Source organism: Prosopis cineraria, unplaced genomic scaffold, assembly GCF_029017545.1.
Source record: "Prosopis cineraria cultivar Desert tree isolate PC_DT_omini unplaced genomic scaffold, ASM2901754v1 PC12, whole genome shotgun sequence".
In the NCBI taxonomy this organism is placed as follows: Eukaryota; Viridiplantae; Streptophyta; class Magnoliopsida; order Fabales; family Fabaceae; genus Prosopis; species Prosopis cineraria.
The window spans coordinates 5,554,620-5,574,737 of NW_026555343.1; the positions used below are offsets into that span (position 1 = coordinate 5,554,620).

General features: G+C 32.2%; 1 protein-coding gene and 1 pseudogene across 2 annotated transcripts; one reads left to right on the forward strand and one right to left on the reverse strand.

Moving 5' to 3' along the window:
• Positions 1-4,919: 4,919 nt before the first annotated feature.
• LOC129288711 (probable anion transporter 5) lies at positions 4,920-7,146 on the reverse strand (annotated as a pseudogene).
• A 7,574-nt stretch (positions 7,147-14,720) lies between these two features.
• LOC129289401 (DAR GTPase 3, chloroplastic) lies at positions 14,721-19,878 on the forward strand. 2 transcript variants are annotated; one of them, XM_054926163.1, is made up of 10 exons: positions 14,721-14,916; positions 16,041-16,304; positions 16,832-16,972; positions 17,052-17,168; positions 17,457-17,600; positions 17,695-17,781; positions 18,212-18,327; positions 18,814-18,995; positions 19,187-19,244; positions 19,356-19,878. In XM_054926163.1, the coding sequence occupies exons 2-10, from the start codon at positions 16,167-16,169 to the stop codon at positions 19,477-19,479; spliced, it is 1,107 nt and encodes a 368-aa protein (XP_054782138.1). In that variant the 5' UTR covers positions 14,721-14,916; positions 16,041-16,166; the 3' UTR covers positions 19,480-19,878. The 2 variants fall into 2 exon arrangements, with proteins under 2 accessions (XP_054782138.1, XP_054782137.1); XM_054926162.1 differs by having other exon boundaries at positions 19,405-19,878.
• Positions 19,879-20,118: the final 240 nt, after the last annotated feature.

Below are 20,118 nucleotides of genomic sequence, written 5' to 3' on the forward strand. Positions count from 1 at the left end.
CAATAGGTTGGCACAAAGCCACAAGCATACATGCACTGGTCATATTAAAACTTGAATGAAATTAGAGGACAAAAAATATTCTTTAACCAAAATAATAAAGCAAATGAAATATATTTACACACACATAATTTTTTCCCCTGCTTTAGATTAATTTTTTATACCCTAAGTTTATTTACTTTGTTTTTATAATTTTACATTTTACTATTTAATTTTTGGAAAATATTGAAAGGTAATCGGTCCATTTTTGGGCCATTTCCAAAAAACAGTGGTCCAACTGGGCATTGTGGACCAGAAGAGCCTCGGCCTGTAATCCCTTCACTGAAGAGAGCCAGAGGTGGTTCGCTGCTCTGTAAAGCCAGACGTATCCCACCTTTTTAAAATGTTATCCCTCATATATTATTTTTAAAAACTACTCAAAGTTAAAGATGTTCAAAACCGATCCAAACCGAAAGGACCGATCCAAACCAATCCAAACTGACAAAAACCGATCAAAACCGAACAACAATCAGGTCTGCTTCGGTTTTTATGATATAAAAACCGATTGGTTCGGTTCAAGTTCGGTTTTGAGTATTAGAAACCAAACTAAACCGAACCAAACTTGATTAAAAAAATTCTATTTATTTATTTGTTAAATATATAACCATTTATCTACAAGAAGCATTTTGTTTTGAATTTTTTATAGTAATAAATAAACATTTTTAAAATACTTGAATGAAAATGCATAATATTAAGTAATTATAATAATCATGCTATGATCATCATTTAATTATTTACAACTTAAAAGCCTCAGCATTCAATTTATCTACAAGAAACATTTTGTTTTGAATTTTGTATAATAAGTTTTTCATTATTTATTAAAATATAGATACATAGATAAACATTTTCAAAGGATTTTAATGAAAATACATAATATTAAATAATTTTAATCTTAAAAACTTATATCAATTTTTATGATTAATTATTGTTATCACATTGAAATTTCATTATATTTTTATACCTCTATTTATGAAAAAAAGGAGTCAAAAAGAATTAAATTTAATTTTAGTACATAGCACCATTATGAAGATGGAGAAAAAAAAAATTAAACAAGTGCATTAAAACTTGATCAAGACCTTAACCAAACCGAACTAAATCGAAAATAAAACCAAACCAAACCGAATTTCATAAGAACCGATCAGGTCTCAATTATCAGTAAACCGAATGGTTCGGTTCGGTTTGGTTTTTGCCAAAAACCAAACCAAACTGAACCTATGAACACCCCCACTTAAAGTATCTTTTTAAAATAATTTAAAATTTGTTTATTGGCCATAAGCTTACATTTGCCATGACCTTCCCACGACCATGCGAACACTGGCTGCAAGAATTATAAAGGTGAATTACAAAGGTTGCCAACACATTACCAACACTTGCCATGATCTTGTCCTAGGCTACCACCACAGGCTACTTTTAGATGCTCAACTCTCTTCTATGATCGGGCAAGCCAACAAGGAGCATTACTCGGTCCAACCCAGCTGAAGCTGTAGCCGTGTTCCACTGTCTTAAAGCCCCCGCCTGCTTTGGGTAACAAGCTGACGCAACAAAGCTTGGCGAGGCCCCCTTTGGCATTCGAGATGCAGTTATGTCTAATGGTTTTGTTGTCGACGCTAGACGATGTGGGACTCTCTGGTTTTTGTTTTTTTCCTCCTCCTGGAATATTTTGCTTTGTGATATATTGACCCTCGCCAAATAAAACACGATCTCAATTACTGTGATGTAATCATATATGGAGGCATGAATTTGGAAAATCAAACATTCAGAGTTGAATCTTGCAATCTAAAAAAAAGGAATCTATCAATCAATGCCTTTTGTCCCCCATCGAGGTTCGTCATAGGAATAAATGGTTGTTCAAGTTAAGAGTTTGTAATTTCCACCACGACTAACTAAAGATCACATGATCAAAAAAATCTATTAAAATAACATGCTTATGTCATCCTACATACATCAAGCAAGTTGTTCAAATTAGTCACTACAGAAATTTAAACACTATAAACAAGAAAGGGTGATCATCATGATTTTAATACTGATCCTACAATGGATTCAAAGCAGAAAGAGAAAGAGAAACATAACAGAGTACTATTACAGGTCATCACCGTCAACCTAGCTTCTGGTATATGATAAAGATTCCAGTCACAAGAGCATAGTCATGCGAGAATAATATTAATTGCATCAGTGAAAGACCATATATATGTTGATCGTTTTGTATCCTTTACGTTATAAGGAAGTTGAAGATCAAGAATAAAAAAAGAGGCTTAAGTAAAGAACAAGTAGAAGAAACCGAGTATGTAACGTGGAACTGCCAAAAACTGGTTGCATGTGCAGCTCCTTGTTCCTTCACATACAGTCGCAATCCCTTCAAAAAATACGCATGTCAATAGGCAAAAGGTAGTTTAGTTTCCTCTATAATGTATTTAATAAGTCATAATATGTATTTAATAAGTCATAATTTTATTATATTGGTCCCAAAAAAAAAAATGCTTGTACACGCAACCAAAAGCGGAAAAATGTTTAGTTCATTTTTATGTTGTCATCACCTCTCTATCAATACACAACCTTAAATTTAGTTTATTTTGTTTTATATCAACTCATTCTCCTTTATTCCATTTCTTTCTAACAATCAAACAAGGCCCAAATGTTACAATATGGGTTTCTCTTGAAAGTTGAACTTCCATGTCTTTGTAGTTGTTTGATAGGTTGAAAACGTAATGTTACAAAACTACCAGACCTTGAAAAGCTAGTGCTCAAAGATTGTCCTAGCTTGATGTTAGTTCACCAAAACATTGGAGATCTGAAACATCTTCTGGTAAATTTAAAAGACTACAAGTGCCTCAGGGTTCTTCCAAGAACTATCTCTACAAGTTAAAATCCTTGAGAAGTTCTAGTCTTGCTGGCTGTTCAATGATTGACCATTATTTAGAAGAAGATTTTGAGCAAATGGAATAGTTGATTACTCTAATGGCAGATAAGACTGCCATACCACTAGTACTTACCTTTTTCATTAGCAATATTGGAAGGGCTTGTGTATGGATATGTGCGTTTGAGCGGCTATGAAGGAAGAGAACAAGATATATTTCATTTGCTTATATGGTCTTGGATGTCAACCAACAATATTAATTCACTTGCATCTATAGTTTTCCCAGCTTTACAGAATGATAGCTTTCATGGCCTGTCTCAACTTTTGGAACAAGCATTTGGAAGGAATGCCGACCTGAGTTTAATTTCTATCAAATGGAAACAAGCCAAAACATTTTGAAGTCTAGCATGGGACACATTTTATGGAATTTGAATCAACAGCAAGTCAGCAACTAAATTACATCACAGATCTCATACGCAGGAGATCCTGTACTAACGGATGGTTAAAATCAAGTTCACGTCACAAGACCAGCACACTCCTTCAATTCTCTGTTCTTTTTTTTTTTTTTTATGCATGGAGCATCTGATGTGATGGACCTGCCTCACACCGAGTTGAAAGGACTTAATGGAAGTCCATACCAATTCGAATTGAGTCAATATCCCTTGTTAAGCTGGTATAACTCTCGTACCATAAAGCCAAGCGTTTCTGATGGTACCTTCTGTTCCCTCTTAATTCAAATACGAGTGTGCCACAAAGCATTTAGTCTTACTAAAACAAAGAATTCTGCAAGATAAGATTGTTGAGATATCAATTAATATGGCTGAACCAATTATGCTAGGTTGCACTTGGAATCTTAGTGTTAATGAAAAATTTACTGTCAAATCCTATTATATAGCTTTGCAAGAGGCAGCTTGGAATGACACATGTCACATGGTCCAAAATTTGGAGGTTACTTATGGCACAATTTTTATTACTGTAAGGTATCTAGAACTGGAATCTATGGAAGGACCAAGATCTTCTGGTGTCAATGTCTAGGAACCTTAAAGACCAAGATAAAGTGTGGGAACCTTAAATATGTTAGGGAAGAAAATGTGTACCAATGGAAGACACTTGCACACAACGGAACATATTTGAATATCGTGAAAGATGCATTGCACTTGAGGAGATGATAAAGTTTTGCACTTGATAAGAGAGTGTTGCATATCACATGAAGACCTTGCATATGGATAAAGAAAAGGCACATTAACAAAAGATATTTGTGTATAACAAAAGAAAATTATATTTCATGAAAGATTTATTGCACCCAAAAAAATATGCAACGTCATGACAATATTTTGCATGACGGTAGCTTCCTTACATATATGTAAGAAATTTATTTGCATATATAAGAGAATATTACATAAGAAATGAGAACATTTTTCATGATATCTATTATATGCATTTGAATATATCTTTAACTTTCATGGTAACATTCACAAATATTTGAATATATCTCCAATTTTCATGAAAACATAATTGGATATTTCAAAAAGTTCTCTATCTTTTTCATGATAACAATTATGGATATTTGAATATATTTTCAATTTTCATAAAAATGCAACTAGATATTATGAGAAATGAACGTCTTAAAGATTAAGCATGAACATTTTGATAATCTAACTATTAATCTTTGTTCTTCTAAAGAACCAAAGTCCTTAAACAAATTCCAAGTTCTTTAAAGCAATAGGGATTTTTGGCAAAATTTCCAAAAAAAATATTGATCTCAAAATACTTAAAAAAGAAAAAAAAGGACAACCTTTCATTTTTTTTAAATACAACAACAACCTTCTTATTTTCATTTTCCTCAATGTTGACCATAATTACTTTAGAACCTAATAAGTAATTACAGGTTTCTTAAATCCAATAATAATTTTAATTTTAAAAAATAATCACGATTTTTAAAATCTTTTAATTAATTTCTTTCTAGAAAATCCCTAGCAGTAGAATTCCTTGCTCTAAAGCATGTAACAGTATAAGCTCTGCCCCCAGATTATTTCTTGATAGCTATGGCTGTGGAATTGAGGTTCCTGAATTTCCAATATGATTATACATTTACGATATCTATGAATGGTACAAGTTTGTAAGAAAAAATTCTACATTAAAAAACAACAGAACATCATCAATGTTGCTTAGGGGCTGGAGCTACGAAACTTGGTATATGATCTCTCCTGTCCAAGAATGGTATAATCTGGACAAATAAAACAATCCAATCTCCAGATAAATAGCATAGCCAATGAGCCGTGCTACCATCAATCGGCATGCCTACCTCAGTCAAAAATTCTCTCTCCAGTTGAAAATTGTAAGAATATTAAAGAGCTAAAAATGCATAGCAGGCCTGGAATGAAGAACACTGCTCTCCAGCTTTCAGGACTTGTAAGATCTGAATTAGCAGTTTTAGCAGCTTCAAGAAGCTTGCCCGTAAGGTCAACTCCGACTATGCCGGCTAATGTACCTGCAGTGTTAGAAACTCCCATCACGATTCCGGCATATCTTGGAGCAATATCCATGTGGTTCACCGCAAACCCAGCTCTGCCTAGTGCCAAGAAACCAAGAGCAACAGAAGAACAGAAGACAGCACCACCCGAAGTTCTGAAAATGGGAATTACCATTAAAGCAAGGGAAGCAACAAGAAATCCATGGTGTTCAAGAATTTCCGGGTTCTAGTTACAGACATTATTCTCTTGGTGATTAAATAATCAGCTACAACCCCACCAATGTTTGAGAATATGAACATATTCAGATAGGGCATCATTTTAGAAGAACCCATATCTTGAAGGCTAAGTTGAAGGCCCAATTCAAAGTATGTTGGCAGCCAATTCATCAACACATATAAACCATAATGAAAAGTGAAATTGTTGACAACAATTGCCCAGACTGGCAAGCTGGTTAGAATTTTAATCCAAGGGATTTTTGTTGTTTTAACTGAAACTCTTCCATTTTCAACTTTGTTTCTGTGGCTCCCTTTAATAGGCAACAAGGATTCCCCAGTTGCTTTTGGATGCTCAACACGGGGTGGATCGCTCGCATATTTGAACCAAAGTAACGACCATGAAGCACCCAGTATTGCCTCAGCAACGAATACGGATTGAGGACCTTTAAACTTCACCAGACTAGGAAGAAAAAGCATTCCTAGTGCTGCACCGAGGTACATGCCAGATGTCGTAAGAGAAACAGAGCGAGATCTTTCATGAGGAGGAACCCACTGTGCGAGAACTGTGTGTATAGAGGGAAATATAAACCCTTGGGCCACACCAACAAGCAATCTTGCTATCACCAATACTAATACTTTATTAGGATCAAGTGGAACCAATGCACAAGTTGCTGACCACAACACAAATGAAAGAAGAAGGATCTTCCAACCCCCCACTTTCTGAGCTGCCCATCCTCCTGGCACTTGTGAACAAGCATATCCATAATAGAATGTAGAAAGTATTGCCCCTTTACTAGATTGATTCACTTTGGCAGCATCAGCAGCTATAGTGTATGCAATCGAAAAGCCAACCCGTTCTATGTAACAAACTGATGTGCAGATGAAGGTCAAAATAACAATCAAGTAACGCTTGGGGAACCTCATCGTCATCTTGCACATTCTTCACCTGCACTTCTAGGTCCAAGCATTTACTTTGCTTATTCTATTCAAATCAACAGCCCTACAGCTTGCTCTCACTAATAATGGGATTCACAAGATGGAAGCAAGCTTAAGGCCATGAAAACTTCAAATTGTCCACAGAACCTGGAGATCACACAATATTGCCTAATAATTAAAATTAGCAAGAACATAAGTTATCGCTTCAAAGGGCTCACAAAAAAAGGGGCAAAAACACGGGAACAAATCCTTATCCTAGATAAAAATTGGAGCCTCCGTGCACAGTTAGTTACATTAACTGATTTCACACATAGGAAAACAAATGAAGATGAATTAAAGTATCATTCTTTTATTTTTCCCCTTGTCCCAGTTCTCTTCAAACGTTCAAGAATGGATGAAAGATTGAATAGAAAGAGAATGAGAAGAAAGATATGTGAAACTGAAAGAAAGTCAGCAATGAGCACCTTGATGATAGAGGACATAACCGCCGTCGTTTTCCTTCCGGTGAGAAACGCGGCGGATCCAGGCCCAGAGTGGAGGAGAGCGCGAAGAGATCCCGGTCAGTTGGATCCGTGAAGGCCTCTGAAGAGCGATGATAGTTTGGGTCAAGGCAACGACGTTGCCAAACGACATCGGCACCCTCCTCAGTTGTATCCGTTCAAAGGAAAAAGACATTTTAATTTTTGACAGAAAATATATTGTTATTATAATTTTAAAAATGATTATTTTAATTAAATTATTAACTAAAATAAAATAAAATATGACTATTTTATTTTTATAAATTTATTTATCAGCTAAAGTAACCTTGTTAAAAATAGTCATTTCTGCTTAACTTTGAGCTTGTTTCTTTTTTGTATTATATTATTCAAAAATGAATAAATATTTTATGTATGTGTATGTATTTATATATAATTATTTAAAGGGATCACAGTGACATGTTGAATGATCAGTAAAGACTGAACATGAGATTTAAATCTTGAAAACGTCTCTTTTGAATCTTTACAGCGTCCCAACATGTTTTTATCATGATATTGAAAACCAGACCAAACCGGCCGGGTCAACTCGAAATCAGTGAACCGGTCCCCTGTCCGGTCTGGGTTGGCTCTTAACCCGGTGAGAGAGTAAACCGGTGTAACCCGATCAACTCGGGTTCAACTCGGTATAACCCGGATAACCCGGTGGGTTGACTGGGTTAACCGAGTTAATATTTTTTCAGACTTTTACCTCAAAACGACGTCGTTTTTGATTTTTTTTTTCATTTTTAATTTTTCAGAGCTCTGAGTTCGGAAAAAAGATAACAAAAAAAGTAAAATTGAAGTCAAAAAATGAAAAATTAAAGATAGAGCATGCTAAGTCCAAAAATATAGTATTTTATTATTGTTAGACTTTTGAGTGGTTGGATTTGGTTGAATATTTTTATAATTAATGTCTTTTTATTTAAATTGTATTATTTTAATCATGACCGGTTTGCCACCGGTTCAACCCCGATTGAACCACTAACCCGTGGCCCAGTGCCATGATCGGTTTAATGACCGGTCCGGTTTTACGTACCTTGGTTTTTATTGCTCAATTTTATCTAAGATTTTATGTTTTATGCCTTTCTTGTTTTACTTAAGTTTATTATATATATATATATATATATATTATATTTAAATTAGTTTTATAATTATGGATGAACTTAATTTTATGATTCAGATATATATTATTTAAAAATATTAAATTAATCATAATCGTCAAAGAAAGGTTGGACTACAATTTAAGTGTCTGACTGTCAATATAATATTCAGTCTAGTTTTTAAAATTATAGTTCAAAATGATAAAATATATCAATATAATTTCATAGTTCTGATGTTATTTTATTTATATAAATAAAAATAAAAAGTGATTAAATAAAATGACAAATTTTAATATAAATAATAAAAGGTTAAAAAAGGACAATTTTTCCCTCCAGCTGTCTTTTAGGCCCAGATAAAGACCCCTCTGTGCCCCTATCATTGACTTTTTGTCTCAAGTAATTTAAATACAACTCTTCTGTTTACCACCCCCCCAAAAAAAAAAAACTCTCTTTGAGAATAAATATTGCAACTTGTAAAAACTAAACAGCTGTGGAATCGGTTAAAGATAAATTGAATGGGTACATGGAAGGAGTGTTCATATATTTAATTTTAATATATTTGTATTTTTAATTTAATTTTGATGTATTTATAACTATTTAGTATTTAGTATTATTGGAAGACACCAGATGGATATGACTCTCTCAAAACAAATTATATTATTTTATATGAGTGGATATTATTAATTTTATCATGTTAAGATCCGTTCTTTATAAAATTAAAAAAAATAAATTGACTAACTTGGTCGCCATTTTCTTGGTTTTTGTTCACACGGTGTTCATTAAATAATTATGTTTGGTGGCCATTTATTTTAAACGATGGAAACATTATTTTTTAAAAAAACAAATATATAAATCAATATAGATTATTATACAAATTGAGAAATAATCAATACATCTTGCATATGTAAAACTAGATCCAATTTTGGTGATTTAAATACTACAATAAATGGTATATTTAATAGTGTCATTCACAACTTCATTTATTGTTTGTCCAGCTGGCATGGGGTTGTAATTACTGTAAAGATTGAGTTCGGCCAAAAAAATACTGTTAAGATTAAGTCAAGTATTTCAACTTTGCAGTCAATGGACTCTTTCTAAATTTACACATCTAATCTATCTCAAGTAATATTAATCAGTTGTTAATGCTATTGCTAAGATTCAAGCTATTATTCCGTTTTTATTAACAAACAATGAATGCCTTCTTATTTTGATTAAGAAAGGTATTTTAACTTAATTTTTTATTTTCAAACACAATTATTACTATTAATTAAATTTTTTAAACTGTGTGATATAATTATTTTTTATATATAAAAATAGAGGGAGGATACTGTAAGAGAAAAATAATCAACTCTCAAACAATTTTAAAAAATTAGTTAAATATAATAATTATGTCTGAAATTAAAAAAAATTAAACTAAACTATTATTATAATTAATGAAACAAATTTTTCTCATAAAAATGAACATTGACTTTGTAAGAGGTAATTTGATAAAAAAAAATGCAATAAATGCTTTTGACAATTGCCATTTCCTTATATAAAAATGAATAATTATTTTAAGATTGCTCACAACATTTTACTTTAAGGTCTATTGATGACTTAATAAATGAGACATATAACAGTTTTTGTTTATAATAAAAAACAAAGGGAGTATTACAAAATGTCTAGAATTATGATGGACGCTTGTATTGAAGCATGGGAAAGTGTATAGTTATTGTGTGAAGCCCATAAATTTAATTACTAGAGATCTTAAGAGGAAGAGAGACTCTCCTTTTTTTCTTTCATTTCTATCCATTTCTCCCATCTTCACCTTTCATTAATTCTATCTTTTAAAAAAGATTATTTAACAAAATAATATATGAAAGGTGGAGATGAGGGAAGTGGAGAGAAAAAGAAAGTCCCTTCTTTCAATCTTAAACCAGGACCACCCTTTTCAATATATTATTGTTGTAGCTATCTTTTGAATAGAGAGTGAAATATTTTCATTCATTTGATACAAACAACGTAACTAGACTGGCTTATTACCTGGATATATTATTTTGTGTGTCTTTGATTACCCTTCCTTTTGTCGTGTGAGGAATGGAGATTTGAGGATCTTGAAAGATTGCTGACCTCCTTTTGTGATTGTCTTGCTTCTCATCATTTGATTAATGATAGTGTCTTTTTCACATTCTTAAACATATATATACACATATCCTTTAAAAAAAAAAAAAACACACACACACACACATGCTCGCCCATGTTGAACTCTTGTCCAAGACATCATGCAAAATAATATTTCAATAGTAATATTTTTATTATATTATTTTTTTCATTATATTATCTCTCTTTAACGTTCTTTTATAAATAGAGTATTAAATAAATAATATTTTTAAAAATTTATATTTTTGTTTTGAAAAAATAAAGTTATAAATTGTATTTAATAAATTTTATTGATATGTGTAATTTTATTTAAAATGTATTATAATTTGATATTAAGAAAGTACCTTGTTTGGAACTCGAAAATTTTGAGGATGGAAATAGAAATTAATGAAATTGAAATGGATGTCGTTGCATATTTGGTATTGTTGAATTAGGCTTCTAAAAAGGGAAACATGCATGGAATTTTCATGCTTATACGGAGTTGATACCAAGATATCCATTGTACCCCCCATTTAAGTAGTATTATGCCCCTCTTATTTTGAAATCCAAAACACAATCTCCGCTTCTGCATTCCCATTACGTACCTTGATTTCTAGAAGAGGCAGTATTGTGTGTAAAGGGTTCGATTTTGATTTTTGCCCCTTGATTTCTAAAAGTGGATGATGATTTTGAATGGTTAATTGTTGATCTCTGCCCTTTGATCTCGATGGTGGTTTCTGGAAGGTTGATTGTTGTTCTGATGGTAGTAAACTGGAAGATTGATGGTGTAAATGTTTTAGTAGTGGATGATGATGGTTCCAATGAGAAGAGTGGATGTTGTTCTGGGTTTGCTGATAATATTTATTTGGTTATTGAGTGTATATATTAAAAATTAGGGAAAATGACAATAAAGAATATCATAAGATCATTAATCACTATTAGTGACCTTGAATTATTGAAATCCCTATAATTGACCATGATTTTTATCTAGAATTAAAAACATATGAGTATACAAAATTGCTCTCTTTGGGAAAATAAAAAAAGACATTATGCTAAAATTACTATAATGAATTGAAACTATTATTAATTTTAGTTAAAAAAAATCAAGATTTACATCTGATAATGAGTTGTTTTTTAGTATGAAACTAAAATTCACTTATGAAATTTTTAAAAAACACTTATAAATATACAATAATCATTTGAAACTTTACCAAACTCACTTCTAAATATAAAAACCAATAACTTACGAATTTTTATGCTTATTAATATATAGGAAAACTAATTGAAAAATCAAGAAAAGAAAAAACATGACTAAAAGTACTACCATGGATTAAAATTATTGTTTTTTTTGTTTTTTCTTTTTGGATTGGGATTATTATTTTTTTGTTTTTTCTTTTTTAAATTGGGATTATTGTTAATCTCAATTGAGAAAATCAAGATCCTAAGTGTTATAAGTTGGACCACAAAAAATACTACTCCCTCTATTTCAAATAATAGATACTTTTAGATAAAATTTCACATGCCAATAAAAATTATTAAATACATTTTACAACTTTACTTTTTCAAGATAAAAATATAAAATTTCAAAAATGTCCTTCATTTGATGCTCTATTGATGAAATAATATTGAAGAGAGAGAATATATGAGAATGATAATATTAAAAAAGTATCATTAATGAAACCTTACTTTTATTAAAGTATCTTATATTTTGAAATGTTGAATTTTTTCTAAAAATATCTTATAATTTAGGATGGAGGGAGTTTTATGGATTGAGACTATTGTTAATCCTTTCTCCAAGTGTGTATTTTGGTAATTCCTATATATATAAGCCTAAATGCTACTTAAGAATTTAAGAACTGATGATGCTACACATCACACTCAGTCATCACTAAAATTATTATTATGGATTGATACTATTGTTAATCTTATCTCTAAGTGTGGATTCTAATAATTCCTATACATTTTAACTATTGAATATATAAAGTTATTATTGTAAAAATTGAAGTGATAGTTGTAAATTACTAATGAAGTAGTTATAATTAATAAACTTTATTAATAACGTATAATTAGTTTAAATTTAGCCTATTAAATATGTGAAATTATAGTTGTAAGAAGTCGAAATGATAGTTGTAAATTGCTGATAAAATAATTATAAATTATTTGATTGAATTAATGTATTTTTGATAGAGGTATCATTGTCTTTGTATCCCAATTTTAAATTACATTCAGGTTTCAAGAGACTTAACTTAAACTTTACAGGATTTATTTTTAAATAAATCTGCCTTGTGAGACCTATAAATAAGTGTAGACTTATATTTTCGCTGGACTTATTTTGCAAGCTAGCTTGCAGGTTGGCCAGCTTATTAGTCAACTAGTTGGGTTAGGTTTTCACAGTTCGTTTATTTAGTGGGCTGGCCCTAATCCAACCCATAATAGTATTATCTTGGTTTTTTTAATTAAAATTAATAATAGTCTCAACTTATAATAATAATTTCATTACTTAAAGACAAATTTGTGTACTCATGTTTTTAATTCCAATTAAGGATCATGATCTATTATTGAGATTTCAATAATTTAGAATCCCTATTTATAATTAATGATCTTATGGGATCCTTAATTGTTGGTTTCCCTAAAAATTATATATGATTTCCATGATTATACTAAACATATTTTTAAACCACATCTTCAATTTCATTTTCATCTTTGTTTTGCTCTTCACAAGTATATGGGTCAAAATAAGTAATAAAGTGTGAGTACATTATCATTTCCATAGAAATTTGTGTTAAAAATATGGTCAAATAAAAGACATTGTGAATTCAATTAAGTTGAGCAAATACAAATTGTGATTGGTGTAATGAGTGAAAAAGTATGAAAACAAAGAAAAAAATGATTCAAGTGAAAGTAATTAGGTTTATGATTATTTATCTCCTTTTATACTTCAATAATACTCAATCAATTCCCAATCTATTTTTCTCTTAATGGTAAATTGTACTAGTCATGGATATTAAATTACCCACAAGTGCTCTCTCAAGTCTTCAAGTAGGTGTTTAGTTAAATTAATCCCTTAATCTCTTAATTAACTAATTAAATTTTAATTTTCCTTGCAAATCCTATATGACTATGTGAGGTTAATGAGTGCATCTCTACCTCATTAACAAAATCATCCATTTAACTTACAAACTTTAAGTTCTCACACAATTTAATTCAAGTTCTACACTTAACCAGCTTTCTCTTAAGTATTAATCAAGTGAATCTAACAATCTAACTGATGGCTAATTAACTAGAAGTACTATATATGGAGTAAAATCAAAATAATTATATTATATCATTAATCACAAATACAAAGAGGGAATGAGTATTTAATCCATACAAATAATTCAAAATAATCATAAAAACAATGGTTTAACCATAAATGTTTATAAAACCCATGAAAAAATACAAATATATCAGGAAAAACGTTGAATAAAAGGAAAGGAAGGAGAGTGGAAAAGAAAAACCAAGATATGAAGCAAAGATGTTTTTCAATCTTCAAATTCAAGCTCAATCTCCATCAAAATTTATGTCCTAGTACATCTAAAGCTCTCAAATACTCTCAAGAAGACCATAATGGTGGCCAAAGTCGAGAGAATAAAATCAAAATAAAAGAGAGAGAAGTAGATCAAAACAGCAAATTGGTTGAGTCAAAGTGAAAACATGTGAAGCAATCTAAGGCATTGGAGTATACCCCAATGTTATCAAATAAACAAAATGTATATTACTTAATATTATTGTATTCTACATGATTTACCATGACTCCATTAAAAAATATACTAAAAAGTCTAAATATTTTACACATCCATTTAAACTGTCAAAATGTTTACTAGATGAACTGGGACTTGTAAATTAATTTGTAAAATTTAAATAACCATTAGAAAAATCATGTAAATTCACCCTTAAATCTATCATGTTGACTTTTTTTGACCAACTAACATGTTGACTTTAAAATTGTAATATTGATTGTTAATGTTAAAGTATAAATTTAAGATTAAGATGTTTAATTTGTAAATGTGTAAAGTTTAACTCATAATCCTACAAAGTTAATATGTAAATATTAACATGATAACATTGTAAGATGTTGACTTATAAATATAAGAAGTGTGAGTTGTAAATCTTAAAGATTTACTTGTAATTTTGTTATGTTTGATTTGTAGACATTAAAATGTGAATAATTTAATATTTTTTGCAAAAATCTTTTTGACCGATGGTTAGTCAACAGAAGTCAAATGCGTGTGAGTGTAAGAACATTTGTATCATTTTACATAATAAATTAATTATAAATAAATTTCATGAAATCTTTGAGCATTTTCACAAATTTATAAGATTTACTTGTAAATAAGATTTTTACATTTGAGAATCATTTGTAAGTTACCCTTTTAATAAATATGAATTATCTTTATAATTTTTTTAAAAAACTTTTAATCTACGGGGTCGTCCTCTCCTGCACAGTCGCACTTCCTCGTTGCCTCCCTTTCTCCATCTCGCGCTCTCTCCCTCGTCGACGTCGTGCTTCAGCTCTAGCACTCCGTCGCTGCCGTTGCTTCTCGCAGACTCAATTTCGTTGCCGTCACAGCTTCGGCTCTCACAGACTCACGCTCAGTCTCTCTATCTGCTCTACCTCTCGTCTGGGGAGTAAGAAACATCTTTCCATTTTCTCCTTCTTTACTTTTCCATTTTCTGTTTTCTGTTCTGCTCATTACACAATCAGTATTAAATTTCTGGTTCCATTTTTTCCCTCCCTGTTTTCTTTTTCATTTTTCTTTTGCTGCTCTGCTCTTTACACATCTTCTCTGCTTATTACGTAAGAAATGATTGCTGAAACTGGGTTTCATTAACAAGCCACTGGTTTGGATTTGTGATTTTAGAGTTTATTGTTGAAACTGGGTTTCATTTTCAATTAGTTCCATATCAAATCCATAATTTGTTGAAACTAGGTTCCATTTTCCGTCTTTCGTTCTGATTGTTGATTTTATGCAATCAGATATCTTCTCAGTTCTCAACGTGAAGCTATGGCTACAACCTAAATCAAACTAACGATGATAAGGGGAAAAAAATAAGAAGCAAAACTCCACATTTAGTGGTGGTGTTATGGATTAATGGAGTGGATGTTGTAATGCTGTTGGTTTTTTATTATGGATTTTGTAGTATCATTATGGATGGTTTTGTGATGGATTGTGGAAGTAGAGTTATGGATGCCGTAGTAGTATTTTTGTTTTATATGTTGTTTTGTTTCTGTTTTGCGCAGTAGTACTAGTTTTTATTAGCTTTCTGGTGAATTATGGAATATAATGACTATTTTTGTTTGGGTCTTTAACAGTAGGGAAGGAAAAAAAAATGGACAGAAGAATATGGACACAATCAAGCTCTATTATCCTAAATCAGAGCCCATTAGTTGAATAGACAGACTGAACTGAACTGTTATAATTTATTTTGATCAAGTATTTCGGTTCGATTCATTTCAAATTTTTTGTGTAATTCGATCTATTGATTTTGGAGAAATTTGTCACTGAACTGATGGTCACCCTTAGTCTTGAAATTATCACTAGATTTTTAGTTTTTATTTCATCAGTAACGCATGTAATCTCCAGATGATTTTTATATATATATGTAAAGGTATTATATATATTTTTAATTTCTGATATCTAATAAAAAAAATTCAACCAAATCCAATTCCCTCAAGTGTATGATATTACTTGGACAGTTGGACTCTAGTGAATCTAACATATTTTTTGACATTTGGGTTGCTACTTTGTTAGTATTGTCCAAGGCCAAAGTTTGCCCTTAAGAATTATCTCAACAAAAATCTATCGGGTGAGCAAGGAGCAAAGGATTCATAGAAGGCAGACCAGGAGGAAGAAACAATTGACAAGAGCAGCAGCGTGATGACTGCTCAGCTATCTGTCTCATGGTTGTCCAAGGCTCCGACAGTACCTGAGAGATTTGTGCCAGGTGGACGCCGAATATGCCCATCCACTCTTACACCCTCAGCAACCCTCTCATCTCAATCTCCCACCATACAGGCATGTTTCAATCACCTCACCATTCCTAAAGATCTTGTATTTGTTTTCTTATGGAGTTACTTCTGGTTGTTGTACTGTTCATTGTTCGCCCATCCTTCAGTTTCCAGGAAAACTGAACATGGTGCCTCAAGAAGTATAATGGTTTTTTTTTTTTTTTTGGTTAGTGTAAAACTAGTGTGAAAAGAGTGTTGTTGATCTTTTATGGATGCATATTGAAGAAAAACTTTGACATCTTTTGGTACTCTCATAGTACAGGAGCAAAGCCATAGGATTTGGATTTATTTTACAGTAATGGTTGAGCTGGGGTCTAAACTTAGACAGTAATTGCTTATTTGTCAATATATAAATGAAAATATCACATTTTTTTAGTACTACGAAAGCATTTTGAGTATTTCCTAGTATTGCCATGAAACTCGCACCCAAAATTTATTTGCCATGCAGAAATATGGGGTTTGAACGATTGACTTACTCTAGTTTCCAAATTCAAGCTAGTCATTGAATGTTTATAATGATTTGGAACGTTGTAGATAATTGGTGTGAAAAGTTCTAGCTGGCAAGAAAATGGATTTGCCAATTCCAACACATTCCATGGTGATCAAGGGGAGAGCACTTGGACTGATCTTGACACTGATCTTTATTACTGGACAAAGGCAGTACGGCCAGTGCAGGTATGTATGTGGCTTTGTGCCAACCTGGTGAGATCCTAAATTCCTACTTAATATGCTGATTCTTCTTGGTTATTGGCAGTGGTTTCCCGGTCATATTGCAAAAGCTGAAAAAGAACTTAAGGAGCAGCTCAAATTGATGGATGTTGTGATAGAAGTGCGCGATGCTCGAATTCCCATGTCCACAAGTCATCCACAGGCAAGTATTATTTAGCTTTTTTTTTTTTTTGTAAATTATATGTTCTGCTTGTGTCTCAGTTCAATCGGTAATTGGTTGAGCCTTCTTCTCTTTTCCTGTTGTCTTTGCTTATTTGAAGCCTTAAAAGCTAAATTTTTCATCATGTGGCTTGGTTGAAGATATTCATGCTGCCATTTCAATTCTCCATTCTTGCTCCTGGCTTTTTTATTCTATTGTTTACTGTTGTTAATTATCATTGAGACTTCATTCCCCTAACTCTTGGTCTGATCACTACTTTTGTCTTGGCAGATGGATTTATGGCTTGGTAACAAGAAGAGAATTTTGGTTTTAAATAGAGAAGACATGATATCAACTGCAGACCGCAATGCTTGGGCGACATATTTTGCTAAGCAGGGCATAAAGGTTGTTTTCTCCAACGGACAACTTGGAATGGTATACACCATATATATATATATATATATATTCCATCTTTCCTTGGTTTGAAAGTTTCTGGTGTGGTTTGTTTAGCACAATGTGGAAATTACAGGGCACAATGAAGCTAGGCAGGTTAGCAAAGACATTGGCAGCTGATGTAAATGTCAAACGTAGAGCCAAAGGACTACTCTCTCGACCAGTACGCTGCTCCTACCAATTGAAAAACAATTCCAATTCCTTTTATCTTTTTTATTTTTCTATAGAGATTGATCTAATCACTTTATTTATCATATAATCTGGCAAGAGGAGTATATATTTGACCAAATAAGATGATCCAGTAAATGATTTCATTTCGTGAAATTCATATTTTCTGATTGATTTGAGCAGCTTCATCTCCATGTACATTGTTCCGTTTCTTATTATGTTGCCACTCAGTTTCCCTGGTCTTTGTATGGCTCTTTACAGTTCATGTCATTTTGTGATTCTGTTCATTTTTCTAGCCCAATTTTTATTTTACAAACTATTAGCGCAAATGATATTTTACTATATAATTGTATTTTGCAGTCATGGATGTGTTTTGTTAAAGGAAAATTCATTGTGGTTGACATTCTTACTTCTGAGATTAACAGGTACGAGCTGGAATAGTTGGATATCCTAATGTTGGAAAATCATCTTTAATTAACCGTTTGTTAAAGCGAAAAATGTGTCTAGCAGCTCCCAGACCAGGTGTCACTAGAGAATTGAGGTAACATTCTCCCCCCTTACATTCTCCCAAAAAAAAAAAAAAATTGATTCCATCAATTATTTTTTATCCAGAGGTTGCAAGTGTCAGATATTTTGAAACGATTTAAATGTTTGTGCATTTATTGTTGTTTTCCCATTAAAAATTTAAAAGCCTGAGGTGGCTGCAAAATATATTTGAATCGAAATAATTAGGAGGATAATTTGAATTAGAACTTATTGGGTGCAATTAGGATTCTAATTTGCATTATAGAACTCAGATTTATATTCCAAGGATGAAGGGGGTACAGCTTGTGCGGTTTGCTTTCTTCCCAGTAGAGGAAGGTGCTAGATATACCAAAAACCAAGTCATTTTCCAGCAATCTTATATCCCAAATTTTGAATGTTAACTGTTAGTCTGAAACAAGAAAAATATTGTGGATATTTCATCACACATACTTGGTACTGCATGAGTGCATGGTTTTATCATGCATCTTTCTTAATGAAAAAGGTGGGTACGTTTTGGAAAAGATCTTGAGTTGTTGGACTCTCCTGGGATACTTCCAATGCGAATCAGTGATCAGTCAGCTGCAATAAAACTTGCCATATGTGATGATATTGGGGAGAGATCCTATGATGTTGCTGATGTTGCTGCAATTCTTGTACAGATGCTCACAAGGCTTCCTCCAGTTGGTGCGTGTCATTTAATTTGGCCAAACAATAACCATCCTATCATTTTTCGTTGTCCATAGTAGTTTTACAACATTCATGCTTTAAATTTATAATATAAACTAATCAAGATTTGGGGTCTTCGAACTTGACTAAAATATTTCAACCTCTTTCATGATGACAACATGGAATTCTCAATCCTTTGAACAATCCAGGTGCAGATGCTCTCCGAAAACGGTACAGGATTGATGCAGATGGTCTCTCTGGTAAAATGTATGTCGAAATGGTTCTTGCAGCGTTGGATAGGGTTCTAGTATTTGATCTTTTGAATGCATCTTCGTCCTTGAAATAATTTTTTCTAATTCAGTATCATGTACTTTGCAGGCTTGTAGAAAAGCTTGCACTTAATGTATTTAACGGTGATGTTCATCAGGCAGCATTCCGCATTCTGGCAGATTTTCGTAAAGGCAAGTTTGGTTGGACTGCACTGGAGAGACCGCCAAGGTGACCGATGGATATTGTTTTCCTTTCAACGAAAAACAGAAATTTGTGAACCTCCAATTATAAGGAATGCCAGGAAGCTCAGGCACCAGAACTCAATCATTCATTGAGATACCAGTGAGTATTAAATGACATGGTTGAATGTAAAGCTTGCGACTTTCTGTAGTCATTATGCAATGGTCATTGAATTTGGAGATTGCGGCTCAGAAAACAGAAGATTCAGCTGTTATGGCTTCCTGCTATACGATTAATGTGGTCCAGAATTCACCCTATATCAGTTTTGTAATTATGTTTATAACCTTGCTTGTAACCATAGGAGGCAGGTGAGACCAAATGCCCAATGATGCTAATAGTAATTGTATGAAATCACTATTGTCTTGTGTATATCAAGTGATCCATTTTTGAATCTTAAAAATCTACGATACCGTTTTGATTCTGTCTGGTACAATGGAGGAATTGCAACAGCGTGTTTTTCCACAATTTCATCTTGCAATTGTGGAAGCAGTGGAATTGTCTTTGTTGGACCAGTTCTCTCAGATTGAACAAGCCTGCATTGGCTGCTCAATCTCTAGTGCCTCAGCAGTTTCATCTTCAATTTCACACTATTTTCCGAGAACAGCCCGTGTAGTTGAGGGATCACCATTCA